An 18,511-nucleotide genomic window follows, 5' to 3' on the forward strand; every position below is an offset into this window, starting at 1 on the left:
TATCTATATGTACTTATTATAACACTGACATATGACAATAGTTATCGTTGTCGTTGTCAAAAATATAAATAATAAATTATTGAAGTCTTGCTACATTTAATAGAAGACCAACAACAAACGTGTTAGATTAAAATTGAAATTTTGTTTATATATATTATAAATATGAATGTTATGAAGAACTAGTTATTATTTGAGATTAAATGATGAAGAGGGAGAGAACAGGCGACAATTGTCGCCCTTTTAAATTATAAGTATCATAAACACATACATAATTACAGTTATTGTATTGAAATAATTAATAATTTTCTAATATATCTTTTACAGCCCATCAGATATTGAGTTTAACCGGTATCAGTTTCGAACGTAGAAGTGTCATTGTAAGTTAATTTTATTAAACTTTTGTGCTAAAGTAAAAACATAATTTACTCATTACCGTAACAGCCTGTTAATGTCCCACTGCTGGGCTAAAGGCCTCCTCTCCTCTTTTTGAGGAGAAGGTTTGGAGCTTATTCCACCACGCTGTTGAAATGCGCGTTGGTGGAATACACATGTGGCAGAATTTCAGTGAAATTAGACACATGCAGGTTTCCTCACGATATTTTCCTTTACCGTAAAGTACGAGATGAATTATAATCACAAATTAAGCACATGAAAATTCAGTGGTGCTTGCCCGGGTTTGAACCCGCGATCATCGGTTAAGATTCACATGTTCTTACCACTGGGCCATCTTGGCTCAATTTACTCATACAACTGTTAAAAAAATTGTATCTTTATTTACAGGGCTTTGTTGAATTGACTATTGTACCCTTAAAAGATAATTTAAGATACATTCGCCTGAATGCAAAACAATGTCGTATTTATAGAGTCTGCTTGAATGATCAATATGAAGCGAACTTTCAATATTTTGATCCTTTTCTGGATATATGTCAGAGTGATCCGAATACGTAAGTAACATTTACTTTTTATTATAAATTATTTAATTTGTTAATCATTAATTGTGTATATACAATTCTTGTGTATGTATGTTAAAATATTAAAATAATATGAATAAAATGTTAAAACTATGAACTATCTGAAAAATATTTTAAAACAATTAGTGTTAAGTATTAATTAATTTAATAAAATAACTTTACAATTCTGTAAAACACTTTTTAAGTGTTGATTAAATTTTTTGTTTTCATTATTTAGGAGATCTTTGGAAGTCTTCTCTCAATTTCATTTGTCAGCTGCACAGAAAATTGATCCAGACCATAATTCTGGGGAACTGCACATACAGGTGCCTGATGATGCAGCACACTTGGTGGGAGAAGGCAGGGGACTCAGAATTGGAATAGAGTTCTCATTAGAGTCCCCACAAGGTGGAATGCACTTTGTAGTTCCTGAAGGAGAAGGTAGTTTGATTGAGGTCAGTAGCTGTTTTAATGCAAAATGCATTAATTTTTTGTATGTTAACACTCAAAAGTTAAATATTTTATAAATTATTGTTAAGTTAATCGTAAAAGTTATGCTATATCTATATGACAATTTAGTTTACTTTTACTATAATTAACCAAAAATATTTATAAATACTAAATATACAACATTTCTTTTCAGAAATCTGCTCACATGTTCACATATGGTCATTCAGCTCGGCTCTGGTTTCCTTGCGTTGACAGTTTTGCTGAACCTTGCACATGGAAACTTGAATTTACTGTTGATGAATGTTTAACTGCTGTATCTTGTGGGGATCTGTTAGACGTGGTATACACGCCTGACCATCGACGAAAGACGTTCCACTATGTTGTGAATACGCCGGCTTGTGCACCAAATATTGCTTTGGCTATTGGGTAAAAAATTTATAGTATTTACTTCCAAGTAAAGTACACATAAATTATAATTTTTTAGCACCTTACTTGTTATTTTAAAAAGTTTTCCATATTTCGTAAATTTATCATACGTTTTATTGTATTGTTACTGTTTTAAATGACAAAACTTTTTATTAAATATAATATAGAAGTATTTCAATTATTAATTGCTAAAAAAAAAAAAGCCTTGTTATACGAGGCATGCCTTTTAAGTTTTGTCGTTTGAAGAAAACAACACAACTAGAACCTTATTGTACTTTTTATTGTTTTTCAAAGTATTCACCACGTTGCGTTATACACTTTTCCATTCGCTCAAATCAGTTATTATAACATTTATTCCACTCTAAAGTGGGGGTGGTCAAAATGGCTGACTTGAAAGCGTCGACCTCTTCTTCACCGGACTGGAACCTTTGACCACGAAGACTTTTCTTAATTTTAGGAAATGTAAATAAATCGTTAGGGCTTAGGTCAGGACTGTATGGAGGATGGTAAAGAATTTCTACTTTTTCCTGCTTCAAATACTCAATCGTTTGACGAGCGCTGTGTGCACTTGCGTTGTCGTGGTGCAGGATGCGTCGCTTTGAGTTAGATTTTCGAAGTTCGGCGATGACTTGTAGTAAACAAACTGTGGTATACCACTCTGCGTTAACCGTTCTACGATCTTCAAGTGCAATAGTCGCAAATTGGCCGGTTTTTCTAACGAACGTGGCCACCATCTTCTTTGAAGTGCTTTGAGAACGAACAACTTTAGTCGGCTTTGGCTCGTCTGTAAAGACCCAGATTGTATATTGTTGTTTGGAATCAGGATCGTAGGCATAGATCCAAGATTCGTCACCACTGATGATGTCGTAGACGTGATTTGACTCTAATCGGTTGAACCTTTGAAGAGTTTTCTTACACCATCTGACGCAGGCTGCCTTGTGATCGTTGGAAAGCAGATGCGGTATCCAACGGCAAACTTGCTTTCTCACACCAAGCGCTTCATGCAAGATCTTCTGAATGGTTGTCCCTGAGATGCCTAACAGAGCCTCTATCTCTCGATACGTCACATGACGATCTTCGAGAATTAGTTGTCTCACAGCAATGATGTTATTTTCAGTGAAGGCGGATTTTGGGCGTCCTTCGCGAGATTTGTCACTAACACTAGTATGTCCATGCTGGAATTCTAAATACCAGCGTTCGACAGTCCGCAGACATGGGGCTTCATCACTGAACATAGATGTTAGCTCTTCAAAACACTGAAGCCGTGTCAGGCCTCTTCTAAAGTTGTAGAAAATTATTGCACGAACATTTTCCTTAGAAAGATTCATTTTCGTACGTAACCTGACAGATTCCAATCGACGCTGTGACTAAACAATACCATTAATCCAAATACTTTCAACTGTTTTGAGATTCAAAATTTAAACACATTCGAATATAGAACAGTTCCAAATTCAAACTTGCCGGGAAATAAGGAAACGATATAACTTAAAAGGCATGCCTTGTATTACTTCGTAACATAGTATTATTTGCCGTATTATTGTTTAATGTAAAGGCTATTAATTTTAAAGAGAGGAGTTTTTAATACCCTAACTGATATTATAAATATGAATGTTTGTTTATTTATTTGTTACACTTGTATGTCTTAACTACTAAACTAATCATCATAGAATTTTGCAAATACATTGTCAGGGTATATTAAGTATCAATATTGAAGTATTTCTTTGAAACTGATATTATTTATATTATTTTAGACCTTTTGAAACATATGTAGACCCATTTATGAATGAAGTGACTCATTACTGCTTACCAAATCTATTGCAAATACTTAAGAATACTGTACGCTATCTTCATGAAGCATTTGAGTTCTATGAAGAGACACTGTCAACCAGATATCCCTATCCGTGTTATAAACAAGTTTTTGTGGATGAAGTAAGTATATATATATTTATATATATCACATTCTGAAGTATAAGTTAATGAAAGAGTTGGTAAATAATAATGAATTAAATTTTGTGTTTGATTAATATCTGTTAAACATTGCTGATTCTGCTTATTTCCAAAGGCAGCTTGTAACAGCCTAGCCTTATAGTCTTTAAGCTAGCTAACTTAAAAAACTTAGACTAGCAAGTGAAGCAGCCAGTCATTGATAAAAACGTAAACTTCCATACGATTAATCAATAATATATCAAATTCTTTTGTGCTTTAAAAGCTATTACAATTTTACAAAAAAAAAATTTTAGACGGAAGACGATGCTACAGCCTATACAACAATGTCGATACTAAGTACACACCTCCTGCATTCCATTGCTATCATCGATCAAACCTATGTCAGCCGTAAAGCAATGGCACAAGCGGTAGCTGAACAATTCTTCGGCTGTTTCATCACTATGCAGAACTGGTCCGACTTGTGGTTGGCCAAAGGTATACCGGAATATCTCTGCGGTCTGTACTCTAAGAAATGTTTTGGAAATAATGAATACAGATATTGGATACATCAAGAGTTGCAAGAGGTGAGTTTTAATTGTAAGAATTGAATTTACAATAATATATGATAATACAATTGGTAAAAATTCAAAAGTGATCATAAAGGTATTCTTAACTATTGCATTTTTTTTTATTATTCCAATATTTTTAAAACATCTTTTTAAAAAAATACAGTCAGAAACAAAATTTTTTTTTTCATCTTTATCTCTGTTTCTTATAATAATTAAAGTTCCATTAACTGAGTATATTACAGTAGCTGAGTAATTTAGCTACATAGTTATCTTAAGACTATCCTCAAATATTTTTTATTTAAAAAAATATATTCAGAAAGTTTATATAGGTAAAAAGTAAAAACTTTAGTAACTATGAAAATTAATAAAAAAAATTGTATAAAATATTATATTTTGTCGTTTTTAGGTGGTAGGTTACGAAGAACAATATGGTGGAATGGTCCTCGACCCATGGCAGCCTCCTGCTAGTGGTGCTCGAGTGGAAGCTAAAGATGTATTTTATTTCCCTGTTAGGAATGTCCATACAATGTCTCCAAGGTACATTGAGGTAAGAATGTATATAATTTAAAGATTTGTCATTGTTGTTTTTTGTACCTCTTCTTCTTGTTCGGATTATATATACACATACATACATTCATATACACATATACAAACACATACACAATTACTTCAAAAATAATTAAAAGAAGCAAATTATTGAAATTGATTTTTATTTTGTTTATTAAAATTAACCTTATTACGATACCAATATCTATGAGCATCAAGTGACAGAAAAAATGGCATTGTTTCATTATGGATATCAATGCATATAATCTTTTGTTTTTTAGATAATGCGTAAAAAATCCCACTTGGTTTTGCGAATGTTGGAACAACGAATTGGCCAAGAGTTACTCCTTCAAGTATTCAACAAGCAACTCTCGTTGGCCACCAATGCAGCCAACACCAAAATTGGCAGCGGTCTATGGGGACATCTACTTCTATCGACGAATCTCTTCGTTAAAGCCATATTCACTGTGACAGGGAAAGATATGGCAGTGTTCGTGGATCAGTGGGTACGGACAGGAGGGCATGCCAAGTTCCAACTTACATCTGTTTTTAATAGGAAAAGGTTAGATATACATAATACAGTACAGTAACAGCCTGTAAATGTCCCACTGCTGGGCTAAGGCCTCTTCTCCCTTTTTGAGAAGAAGGTTTAGAGCTTATTCCACCAGGCTGCTCCAATGCGGGTTGGTAGAATACACAAGTGACATAATTTCAATGAAATTAGACACATGCAGGTTTCCTCACGATGTTTTACTTCACCGTCGAGCACGAGATGAATTATAATCACAAATTAAGCACATGAAAATTCAGTCGTGCTTGCCCGTGTTCGAACCCACGATCATAGGTTAAGATCCACGCGTTCTAACCACTAGGCCATCTCGGCTCAGATTTACATAATAATAATAAGAAATTTTCATAAAAATTTGAGTGTTTTAATTGTGAGATGTTCTAACGCTAAAAGCTTGCTTGCAAAGTGAAATAAGTAAGGTAGTAAATAATAAGTAAGGTAGTAAATAATAAGTAAGGTTAAGACGGTCCGATGCATAAAGGCCTCTAATTGCGAAGTTGACCATTCACCATCAGCCCTATTTGCAGGCTGCTTCCTAAAATAATAACATTATATATAGCTTTTGTATGTTTATAGAAACACAGTGGAGTTAGAAATTCGCCAAGACTGCGTCCATGAACGTGGTATTAGGAAGTATGTGGGGCCTCTATTAGTTCAATTGCAAGAATTAGACGGTACGTTCAAGCATACGTTGCAAATCGAGAACATTGTCGTCAAAGCTGACATAACATGTCACAGCAAGAGTCGACGTAATAAGAAGAAGAAAATTCCCCTCTGCACCGGGGAGGAAGTTGACATGGACCTTTCTGCTATGGAGTAAGTATTACGTATTTGAGTTCATATCTTTGTTAATATAATAAATGCAATAGTAACTCTGGCTGTCTGTTACGCTTTCACGGTTAAACAACTAAACCGATTTTGATAAAATATGGTATAAAACAATATTGAACAAGAAATGACATTTATTATAATATATTATATATATTATATCATATCATATCATATTTTATATATATATTATATCAGTAAAACTTTGTCAACAACAATAATATAACTCAGTAAAATGATAATCAAAATTACCTGTAAAAATCTACCTGGATTAAATATATGCTGTTTTTTTTTTCGTGAAAAATCCGTTTAAATCACGTAGTCGAATATTAAATATATATATTTTTTCTTTAGCGATTCTCCGGTTCTCTGGATACGTCTGGACCCAGAAATGTCCCTACTACGTAGTACGGTGATATCTCAACCGGACTACCAGTGGCAGTACCAGTTGCGTCACGAGCGTGACGTCACGGCTCAGAGCGAAGCGATAGACGCTCTCCACAACTACCCAGAACCCGCTACAAGGAAGGCCTTGACGGATACTATCGAGAACGAACAAACGTATTACAAAATTAGGTGCAGAGCTGCTCTTTGTTTGACTAAAGTAAGTTTAACTATTTTTTTATCCATGGAATTAATTCTTAGAAATGATTTGTTTTATCCTAAAAGTGTAACTACAGGCACAACGGATATATCATCTATGTTACCAAGGTTGGTGGCGCATTGGCTATGTAAGGGATTGTTAAAATTTCCCACAGTGCGATTGTCTATGGTTTATTTTGGACCAATTATCATCAAGTGATCCATTTGCCTATTTGTCAACCTATTTAAAAAAAACGTTATATATTTTCATTACATTAGGCCAAAATAAAATTCTAAATATTTTGTTCTGGAAATATAGTTTAGACTCTCACTGTAATGTATGTCAAATAATAAATATATAAATATAATAAATAATAAAAAAATAATAATAAATAAATAAAATAATAATAAATATACTGTTTGAATATTCGTAATTATTATTTATAATTTACAAAATTGCTTGTTTATTGGCTTTCATGAATTAGTTTTAAGTGGAGACTTGTTTGGTGTGTGAACGAGTTAATTATTTATACAACAATGTATGTGGTGTGTACTGTATACTTCCCAATTACAATAAAATATAAATATAAAAGATAAACATTTCCTATCCTTGTTCATCTTGAAGGTGGCTAATGCCATGATAAGTTCGTGGGCGGGTCCGCCGGCCATGCTGACAATCTTCCGTAAGATGTTCGGTTCTTTCTCCGCACCTCACATCATCAAGCAGAACAACTTCGACAACTTGCAGCACTACTTCCTGCAAAAGACAATACCCGTGGCTATGGCAGGTGGGAGCTATTTAAATCCTAATTATCAATATTTATTACTTATATACAAAAAACTTATTGTAAAAGAATGCTAAGTATAAAAGACACGCTTAATTCTTAAAGATTTTATTCCAACACACACTACAAGGAAAAAAAGGATTAAGACAGATTAATAAGAAATAAATTCGGACAATTATAATATAAATTACAAAAGTAAAAAAGTAAAGTAACAGCCTGTGAATGTCCCATTGCTGGGCTAAGACCTCCTCTCCCTTTTTGAGGAGAAGGTATGGAGCTTATCCCACCACGCTGCTCCAATGCGGGTTGGTGGAATACACATGTGGCAGAATTTCAGTGAAATTAAACTTATGCAGGTTTCCTCACGATGTTTTCCTTCACCGTATAGCACGAGATGAATTATAATGACAAATTAAGCGCATGAAAATTCAGTGGTGCTTGCCCGGGTTTGAACCCAAGATCGGTTAAGATTCACGCATTAATACCACTGGGCCATCTCAGCTTTTCTAAATTACAAAGTATAGTGAAAATAGTAATGACAAGCGCTTATAAGCGCTGCCATCGCTTTATAATATATCACATTGCATGCATACATGAGTGTATATTTAAATTTCAAAAGCGTAACAGACAGACAGAGTTACTTTCGCATTTGTAATATTAGTAGAGATTAGTAGAGATATATATTTATAATTAGAACTGTAAAGTTAAGTCATTCACTTTCAAATACCTTTTGTTAGTAACCGTACCTTGAAATTAATATTCATTTGTTGGCAACACTTATTTAGATATTTTTACAAAATATATATTTCATTTAAGTACCTAAACGGTTCCAATGAATATCTATTAAAATGTTTTCGGAAAATTGGAATTTTTTTTAGGTTTGAGGAATATCCACGGTATCTGTCCACCAGAAGTCGTGAGGTTCTTGTTAGACCTTTTTAAATACAACGACAATTCCAAGAATCACTTCTCGGACAACTATTACAAAGCAGCTCTTGTAGACGCGTTGGCTGCTACCATCACGCCGGTGATATCCGTTTTACAACCCGTAAGTATAAATTTTTGTACCAAATTAAAGCAACTGTTGGCGGTCCTTTGCACTTAGGGACATATGGCGAAGGCTCGTGAGGCAAATAACATCTGCGCCGAACAATTCGTAATGCTACAAGGCGACCACGACCGTTCTGACAATAGTGTCCCGACGAAGAAAAAGACTATAATGAAATTGTATATAAATTAATTACGGCCTTATAATCATTGTTAAATTTATTTATTATATTCAAAGATTAGTTAAACAATGCGGTTTCTTCTTTTTGTTATGTAGGTAACCATATTGATTGCCTCGTTGCTCCAGTTGCTAGATGTAAGGCCGCAGGTCCAGGGGTCTTGGGTTCAATTCCCAGGTCGGGCCACTAAAAAGTTATTGGGTTTTTCTGTCAGAAATTTCTCAGTAGCAGCTTAGAGTCTGAAAGTTGGTAGTGTGGACACTCTTGTGCCTTGGAAAGCACGTAAATACGTCGGTACGGTGCCTTAACTCTCCTGAACTCCTGTCGTGTCTGATTGCCGTCCTATCGTATTATGAGAGCTAGGTAATAGAGAGTGCACCTGTGTTTGCGCACACACTTGTGCATGATAATATCTCCTGCGCAGTTGGCTAATCTCTGTTAAGATTAGCCTCCGTGGCCGAAATTGCTCCTGAGGACATTATTATAACCATTCCGTACATTCGCCAATACGCCATCAACATTGGAAACTAAGATGTTATGTGCTCTTGTCTAATTACACTGCCTCGCTCACCCTTCAAACAACAATACTAAATGTTGGTAAATAACTAAATAGCGGTAGGATATCTGATGAGTCTGTACCATCCAGGCGAGCTTGGACTACCACCAAGTAAATCTTCTTCTATCGAATGTTAAAACAATAATACAGAAAGAGCGAAGTGTTTTTAACATAGAACCGTTAAGCGGCGTTTATAAGTAAGGCCAGAGTTTATAAAATTTTGGTAAGATTTTTCACCGTGGTGCTCTCATGTTTTGATCACAACATAGATAATGCAAGGAATGCATTATCACGTACAATACCACTGTCCGTTCACATTATACTACACAATAATTACCTAACCTACCTAGTTACAACAAATTTTTACATACAGGGTGCTCCGATAACGGCTGATTCATTATCAGCTGACACTCGACTGGTCCTCGAGGAGGTAACACGAGTGTTGAACTTGGAGAAAGTTCTACCTTGCTACAAGAACACGGTGTCCGTGAGCTGTCTGCGAGCGATACGCAGGATGCAGCAGTGCGGACACTTACCCAGCATACCCACTGTGTTCAGAGCATACGCGGAGTATGGACAATATATAGGTAAGGGTTATTTATTTTTAATTTCACATATGGAAAAATTTATTGCCTTATTTGTGGCAGGTTAATGATTCGTCTTTTCAGCCTTCATCCGTACACATTGCCACGGTCAACAATTCACTATTCCTTATACCATTGTGATATAAAATGTTATATTCGTTGCGACTAATGCCAACAGTCATGTATGGCTCATTCAACCCTCCCTATCAAAATTGCCAGATCGTACAGTTAGCATAAAAATTTGTCTCTCGATTATGATGTGTAAAATAATTGTGTTTGTAAAATAATGCAATCCTTTAAAGTACAAAAAGTCGAGATGGCCCAGTGGTAAGAACGAGTGAATCTTAACCGATGAACGTGGGTTCAAACCCGGGCAAGCACCTCTGAATTTTCATGTGCTTAATTTCTGTTTATAATTCATCTCGAGCTTTTCGGTGAAGGAAAACTTCGTGAGAAAACCTGCATGTGTCTAATTTCATCGAAATTCTGCCACATGTGGCAGTGGCGTGGTGGATTAGCGTGAGCTAAGGCCTCCTCTCCCTTTTTGGGGAGAAGGTTTGAAGCTTAATCCACCACGCTGCTTGAATGCGGGTTGGTGGAATACACATGTGGCAGAATTTCGATGAAATTAGACACATGCAGGTTTCCTCACGAAGTTTTCCTTCACCGTAAAGCACGAGATAAATTATAATCACAAATTAAGCACATGAAAATTCAGTAGTGCTTGCCCTGGTTTGAACCCACGATCATCGGTTAAGATTCACGCGTTCTTATCACTGGACCATCTCGACTGTAAAGTAGAATACAATACTGAAAGTATTGATCTTTTAATTACTAAGAAACTGCTTAATAAATAAATAATCCTACGAATTCGTTTAATAAATGAAATAATCTAATAAACATAATTAATTACGAAAATGTTTATTCCAAATATAACAAAAACCTTGAGAAGTGTAAACCAATAAAAAATACACAAAAATAGAACAAATATTGACAAAGTATATGCAATTATACATTATCTTTACAAGTTTAAACAGAACTATAATCCTTTATGTTTTGACATGACATACAGGCGAGACGATAAAATAAAAACAGTCAAAGTCCAAGTCAAAATATAATTTATTCAAGTAGGCTATCAGAATCATTTTATAATTTTAATATAAAGCTATCACTAGTTCGGAATGTGGATTCTACCGACAAGAGCCGGTTAGAAACTCAGTAGTTACAAAAATATACGTGTAATCATATAATATTTATATATTCTATATGAATATCAACTATGATATGAGTACTAACTCCAAGCTCTTCTATCGTTTATAAATACTAGTTTTTCTGGCTCTGTGAACTTGGCACCCGACTTTTGAAAATCGATTTTTTTTCTTTTTGATTCTTATATACATTCATATGTAGTACTACTACAGTTATAGTATAATTTTTTTCGTTTGAAGTAGCTCTAAAAAAATTGGAGGACATCGAAAAAAACTCATCTCCCGGTTTTGTCGATACTCAAAATGAATAGTTGATTCTTGAAGTGAATCGTTTGTAGTTGATTGTAGTGAAAAAAAAATCGTTTGTAGTTGAAGCAAAAAAAATATTCTTTAAGTAAAAAAAAAAAAAATTAACTTTTACACAAGTATTTTTTCTTTCACAAAACAAATACGAACGATAATGAGATGAATTTTTTTTTTACCTATATACATACGAATATCTATAAGAATCGAAAAGAAAAAATTCGATTTTCAAAAGTCGGGTGCCAAGTTCACATAGCCAGTTTTTTCTTCATTGCCACAACGCGTTGTGATCACATCGCATGACGTTTAAGATACGAATTAAAAATGTGTTCTCTCTGTGTCTGCTATATCGCGTCATTGGCGTTTTTATAAGAGTTATAATACGAATTTATCGATGCAAATGTCGATATAGATTTCGTTCTTTAAACCTAACATTTACACCGCTAAATGGCTCACGTGACGTCGACATAGGTCGGGGAAAATCACATGCTTCACTTTCATACTACATACTATTTAATGAACTTTCTGGGTCGCTATAACCGACTTACTGCAAATTGTATTTGTGAAAAAACAATATACAATAAATAACTCAAACAATGATATACAACCTTGGCCAAAAGTATTAGGCACCCCAATTTTTGCCTTAAAATAATGAATAAAAAAATCTCTTAGTTCTAAACATATTTATTACTGTTTAATTATTACAAAAGGAATATAAAAAACTTAAAACCTAGTTGGTCCACCCTTGGATTTGATTACAGCACTGATTCTGTCGGGCATACTGCGTACAAGATCAGTACATTCCTGCCTTGTGATGGCATGCCATTCCTGCACTAACGCATTTTCTAAAGCCGTTTTTGATGTGATGTTGTGCTCTTTGATCTTCCGCTTTAAAATGCCCCAAAGATGCTCAATTGGATTGAGATCTGGGGACTGGGCAGGCCAATCAAGTAGGTAGATGTTATTTTCTGCAAACCAACGCATCGTAGTCGCCGACTTATGACAAGGTGCGTTGTCTTGCTGGAATACGACTCTGTCTAAGTTGGTGTCACCGTAAATACTCGTTAGCGAAGGCTTAAGTGCAGTTTCTAGTACTTCTATGTACTTTTCGCTGTTCATGCGACCTTCGCAAACAAACATTTCTCCAACACCATCAGCTGCCATGCAGCCCCAGATCATTATGCTGCCTCCTCCGTGCTTTACAGTGGGTACGACGCAGTCTGGATGGTATTCTTCCCCGACACGTCGCCTCACGAAGGTGACACCTGGTGTTCCAAATACCTGTAGGCGAAAGAAAAAATTTATTTTTTAAAATGATCTTAACTTTTACGATTGAAGTGAAAAAAATAAGTGATCATTCTTATTTATAACAAAAGCAGTAAAATAGGCTTACCTCAAAGTTTGATTCGTCAGACCATACTACATTGGACCAATCTTCCTCTGTAAAATGTTTGTGTCGTAGAGCCCACTCGTAACGTTTTCTTTTGTTGGCTACTGAAAGCCAGGGCTTCTTCCTGGCTTTGCATCCTTTTAGGCCCGCTTCTCCAAGTCTTCTTCTGGCTGTCCGAGCACTTATTGGCTTTCCGGCCTCTTCGGACAAGGCAGCAGCAAGCTCCGAGGAAGTTTTCTTCCGATTTTTTATTGACTCGCGTACTAATTTTCTATCTTCGCGCTTCGTAGTTATTCGTTTTCTGCCTGTTCTGGGTTTATTAGATTGAGAACCAGTCTGGGCAAATCGTTTTATTGCAGATTGCACCGCGCAACGCGAACATTTCACCAATTTGGCGATTTCCTTTTGCGACTTCCCGTTTTCATGGAGCAGTTGTATTTTTATACGATTTTCTAAAGAAATTTCACTTCTTTTCGGCATTTTTGAGTAAATTAGGAGTCAACGTAATCGCGTAAATGGAAATTGCAGCTTGTTCACTTGTAAGAGTTCCGAACACAAGTGACTAAACTTTCACTGAGATGATCGCAAAAATATCAAATCCCTTGTTCTCGGTCGCCACGTGATTTATGACCTTTACAAATAGCCGCTTGCTGTTCTAAGAAATTATTTACCACCCCGGCGCGTCATCTAAGATAAGCACTTATTCCTTGTTCGATTAGTAAACAAGCTTTGAGCATTTTTTTGGGGTGCCTAATACTTTTGGCCAAGGCTGTACGTATGATAAATTTGTCTGGAAAATGACTACAAATTAAATACATTTCAAAATTACGAGTGAAATATCTGGAGTTATGATGATAATAATCGTATCGGTATGTGATGCGAATACGTCCGGCGCCCGCAGACGTCCGGCTGGCCGCGTTGGAGTGCCTGGTGGACTTCGTGCGCGTGGACGGCAAGCCGGAGGACCTGTCGTCGCTGCTGACGGCCGTGGAGAACGACCCCGACCCCGGCGTGCGGCACGGCCTGGCGCGCCTGCTCGTGTCCATGCCGCCCTTCGAGCGCGCCGCCCGCCACCGCCTCGACACGGAGGCCGTCGTGCACAGGTCACACACCACACACCACACACAGATATTACCGCACAGATTTTTGTTAGTGTTTTTGCAAGTAAGCAGATATTAGGATAAAACACTTTTTTTTTAAATGTGAAGAAACAAACGATACAGAGATTAAGGAATCTACGTTTCGAATTTAATACTTGGACCTAAATGTTAAACAAAATTAATAAAACTAGATAAAACACAATAAATAAGCAAATAGATATTTTTTATTTTATAACACGTCTAAACGACCTTCATAATGTTTATTAAAATGTTTATTAAATTAAAATAGTAATGCATACATTGTTTGTTTGTTTCAGATTGTGGAATAACATCAATAGCCAATTGTCTAATGACGCAAGACTTCGATGCGATCTTGTAGATCTCTATTACACGTTGTATGGTCTGAAACGGCCTTTATGTGTTCCTCTGCCGGAAATTCAGGCTATGATGAAACAAATGCACCACAAGGAAAGGGAAAGGCTCGAAAGAGAAAGAGAACGATTGGAAAGAGAAAAGGAGAGACAGAAGGAGATCGATTTGAAGCCTGTCATCAAACAAGAGATTCTAGATGTAAGTGGTTTAATTTCCGGAGAGGGCAATGGTTTTATTAACACGATTTTATTCACATCATAAAAAAAGTGTTAACATACAGTGCAGTAACAGTATCAGCCTGTGAATGTCCCACTGCTGGGTTAAGGCCTCCTCTCCCTTTTTGACGAGAAGGTATTGAGCTTATTGCAGTCCAGTGTTAACATAATCTATGCTAATATTAAAAAAGCGAAAGTAACTTTGGCTGTCCGTTAAGCTTTCAAGTCCAAACCACTGAGCACAAGCTTGAATACCAAAGAACGTTGGCTACTTTTTTTACGTAATACTTAACCCTCTCCACCTATAACGCGGGTGAAGCCGCGGGCTAATACTAGTTTTATATATATAAACATTTTCCTAATATATTAACAGCTCAATATCTAACATTAATCAAATAACTTATCTCGATTAAAGACGAATATTCTGAGTTTAATTCGCTTGACAGTTCGTTTTGTTTATAGGAAACATCAGCAATACTCACATTATTTTTAAATAAAATAAAATAAAAACTCACAAATTTTCGTCTATTATATCAGTTTGTATTATTATTTCCATTTATGTAGATTATTATTCTTATAAAAATTATCCTTTAAGGTCCCTATAAAGACTGAGTTGGTTGGTCCCATGGACGAACTACCGACTGAAGTTCAAAGAGATAATATACTCCCCGTACCAATATCAAGCATCAAGGAAGAGGATGACAAAATTGATATAATGTCTATACAAGACCTGCCAGTTAGAGTTTATAACGTAAGTTTTGAATAATTATATTAATTATAAGCTTTCAATAATCTTTATATACAGTAACAGTCTGTTAATGTCCCACTGCTGGGCTAAGGCCTCCTCTCCCTTTTTGAGAAAGTTAGAGCTTATTCCACCACGCTGCTCCAATGCGGGTTGGTAGAATACACAAGTGACGTAATTTCAATGAAATTAGACACATGCAGGTTTCTTCGCGATGTTTTCCTTCACCGTAAAGCACGTGATGAATTATAATCACAAATTAAGCACATGAAAATTCAGTGGTGCTTGCCCGGGTTTAAAGCCACGATCATCGGTTAAGATTCACGCGTTCTAACCACTAGGCCATCTCGGCTTTTTCTTATATAATCTTTATATAATTATACTTTATTATTATAAGTTGTATTAAAAAACGAATTAATATAATTATAATATAATATTATAATATAATTGATGTAGTATTTATTTTTCTGACATTATAATTTTGGTCATTTACACATACAATATTTATTTACAAGTATATATGTGTTGATTGGCTTTCAATTTTTTTTTTTTATAAAAATATTTTATGTTAACGTACAGTTTATGAACCAATAGCGTTGTCAGTTAATTAGTTATATGTTTATAGGACGAAGCGAAGCGAGAGTTCGTATCTGACAACGCAGTTGCCTTACCCGGTATTCCAGGCACATCCGGTCCGATTGGTTTCGAGCCAGGCATGTTCAGGCACGATAAAGACGATCTAGGAGGTCCTAAAGTAAGTAATAACATTAATTACAGGCACAAGGGACATAACATCTTCGTTCCCAAGGTTGGTGGCGCATTGGTGATGTAAGCGATGGTTAACATTTCTTACAATGCCAATGTCTATGGGCGTTGGTGACCACTTACCATCAGGTGGCCCATATGCTCGTCCGCCGTCCTATTCTATAAAAAAAAATACACACTAAACTTGTCATAAATTTTTTTTTTTTAAAACAAATTAATGTTTTGATTAAATTGTTGTTAGTATGTTTATGGTACACAAATTGTCATCCTTAAAGTTAATTATTAAATATATATATATATATATATATATTAATGTTATTAAGTTTAATCCATCATAGAATGTTCATTATGTACCATTGGCTATAAAAAAAAGAAAAATAAAAAAATATGCAAAAGTGTTCTTATTCCAATAAGGGATTTCTCTTCCTGTGGCTGGCCTGTAAGATTCTGAATGTAAAATCAAGTATAAACTAATACAAACTTAAAATATTAAATATTATATGTTATGAAATTCAAACATTTTCGTTTCCGTCAACAGGCAAAAAAGAAGAAAAAGGAAAAGAAAAAACACAAACATAAGCACAAGCACAAACACAGCAGCAAAGATAAATCTAAAGATCACAAGGATAAGTCTTTTCCTCCCCGACCTCCCTCCTCTACTGACCATTTGAAGATTAAAGAGGAGACGCGGGAAACATTGAGCTCCTTTAGTTCGAGTCAAAGCCCGTCAGAAGACGTGTCGTCAATGCCGTCGAATATGAGTTTCTAATGCTTAAAATTAATATTAAAAAAAAAAATATATTTCCGATTTTTTAATTTTCAAAACTAAAAATAAAATAAGAAAATAGAACAATATTTTTAAAGTATTTAATAAAAAAATTGTCCTCTAACTTTGATTTGTAAAATTATCAAATATAAAATCTATAAGGTTTTATCCACAGGTAATTAAAAATTTCGTAAATTTGATAAAATGAAATTCTTATTTTGTGATAAGCATTGAGTTGGTAATTTAAGTTAAATCTGTACTTTATAAAAAAATATTATTAAATAATACAAGATAAGCCTAACAATAGCATTAAAACAATGAAAACTATGCAGTTTGTTTTATTTATCAACAGATTATATGCTTGAAGTATTTATCACTAAATTAAGCGCGATTAAACGAAATTTTAATTTCATTACAATTTTCTTGAAACTTCGAGTAATTTAATTGTATAAGTAATTTATGAAAATTATATCTCGTGTTTTACCGTTATAATTATAGAATTATTTTATGAATTTCTATTTAAAATTTATAAGTGCGACCGTTAATATTTATTAAATTCTGATTTACACTATTAATTATCGTAATCATCACTCACGAATTCTAAGAACCTGTAAAATTTTATTATATATAAGAATAGACAAATAATAATGTATATTTTATATTAGTTATATATTTTTTTATTGAAAATAAATTGGCGATCATAATGTTGTAATTAATGTTCTAAAAAGGGTTAATGTTTCTTATTTCGCCGATATCTATAGGCGATGGTGACCACTTAGAAGCAGGTGGACTATTGGTTCGCCCGCCTACTTATTTTATAGAAAAAAATAACTGTAGTGGCCTTATTAAAAATAAAGTTCATTATCATCATCCTTTTCTCGTCCACTGCTGGACATAGGTCTCTCCAATGGCGCGCCTTTGAGCTCGATTTTCAGCTCTCAATCTCTAACCGCTGCCAGCCACCTTGCGTATATCGTCACTCCACCTAGCTGGAGGGCGTCCTACGCTACGTTTGCCAAGGTCTACACGTCTACTCCGACGGTCGTCGGTTCTGCGACATGTGTCCAGCCCACTGCCACTTCAGCTTACTAATCTTTTGGGCTATGTCGATAACCTTGGTTATCTGTAAGTTCACTTAACACAATCTTTAAAAGTATTAAATAAATATTTTGAAGTTTTAAATTAATACGTAAACCCATGCTATTGCTTTAGCAAATACGAATAAGTATGAAAAATATTTAGATCTTTTTAACAAAAGTCGGCGGAATTATTGTGGGCTAATAATCTGAAATCGAATTATTAAATGCATAAAAAAAGGAAATATTGTGTTCCGACAATTTTTTTTTTACTATATTTTTGTACATAAATTGAATTTGGTTCGAAGACTCTAGAATAAAATGAAACAGTCCTATATTACGACTCAAATAAAAATTGATAAGTAATTGACCTTTTATACAAATCGACCTTGTTTAATGTTCCGATGTCACGTCTCTGCGCTTACATAATTGTATGTAATTACAAGAATATCTTGCGCATTCCACATAATAGGCGTATTAATATGTAGTTGTCGTGGTTCTCTATCTCTGTCGTGTCAGGTTATTTTATTTGCAGATTTTTATCAATATAATTTTAAACATTACTTACGTTTTAT

At 34.7% G+C, this 18,511-nt stretch overlaps 1 protein-coding gene across 1 annotated transcript; it reads left to right on the forward strand.

Annotated features, from left to right (window-relative positions):
* The first annotated feature begins 64 nt into the window (after positions 1 to 64).
* LOC126769945 (transcription initiation factor TFIID subunit 2) lies at positions 65 to 17,136 on the forward strand. Its single transcript, XM_050488976.1, has 19 exons — positions 65 to 247; positions 323 to 377; positions 781 to 944; positions 1,189 to 1,405; positions 1,594 to 1,826; positions 3,578 to 3,755; positions 4,067 to 4,336; positions 4,728 to 4,868; positions 5,149 to 5,429; positions 6,012 to 6,251; positions 6,618 to 6,867; positions 7,471 to 7,633; positions 8,509 to 8,678; positions 9,786 to 9,999; positions 13,799 to 14,000; positions 14,315 to 14,567; positions 15,180 to 15,335; positions 15,955 to 16,083; positions 16,633 to 17,136. Exons 1-19 carry the CDS (start codon positions 201 to 203, stop codon positions 16,861 to 16,863), a joined length of 3,594 nt encoding a protein of 1,197 aa, XP_050344933.1. The 5' UTR covers positions 65 to 200; the 3' UTR covers positions 16,864 to 17,136.
* Positions 17,137 to 18,511: the final 1,375 nt, after the last annotated feature.

This window comes from Nymphalis io, chromosome 8 (genome assembly GCF_905147045.1).
Source record: "Nymphalis io chromosome 8, ilAglIoxx1.1, whole genome shotgun sequence".
Taxonomy (NCBI): domain Eukaryota; kingdom Metazoa; phylum Arthropoda; class Insecta; order Lepidoptera; family Nymphalidae; genus Nymphalis; species Nymphalis io.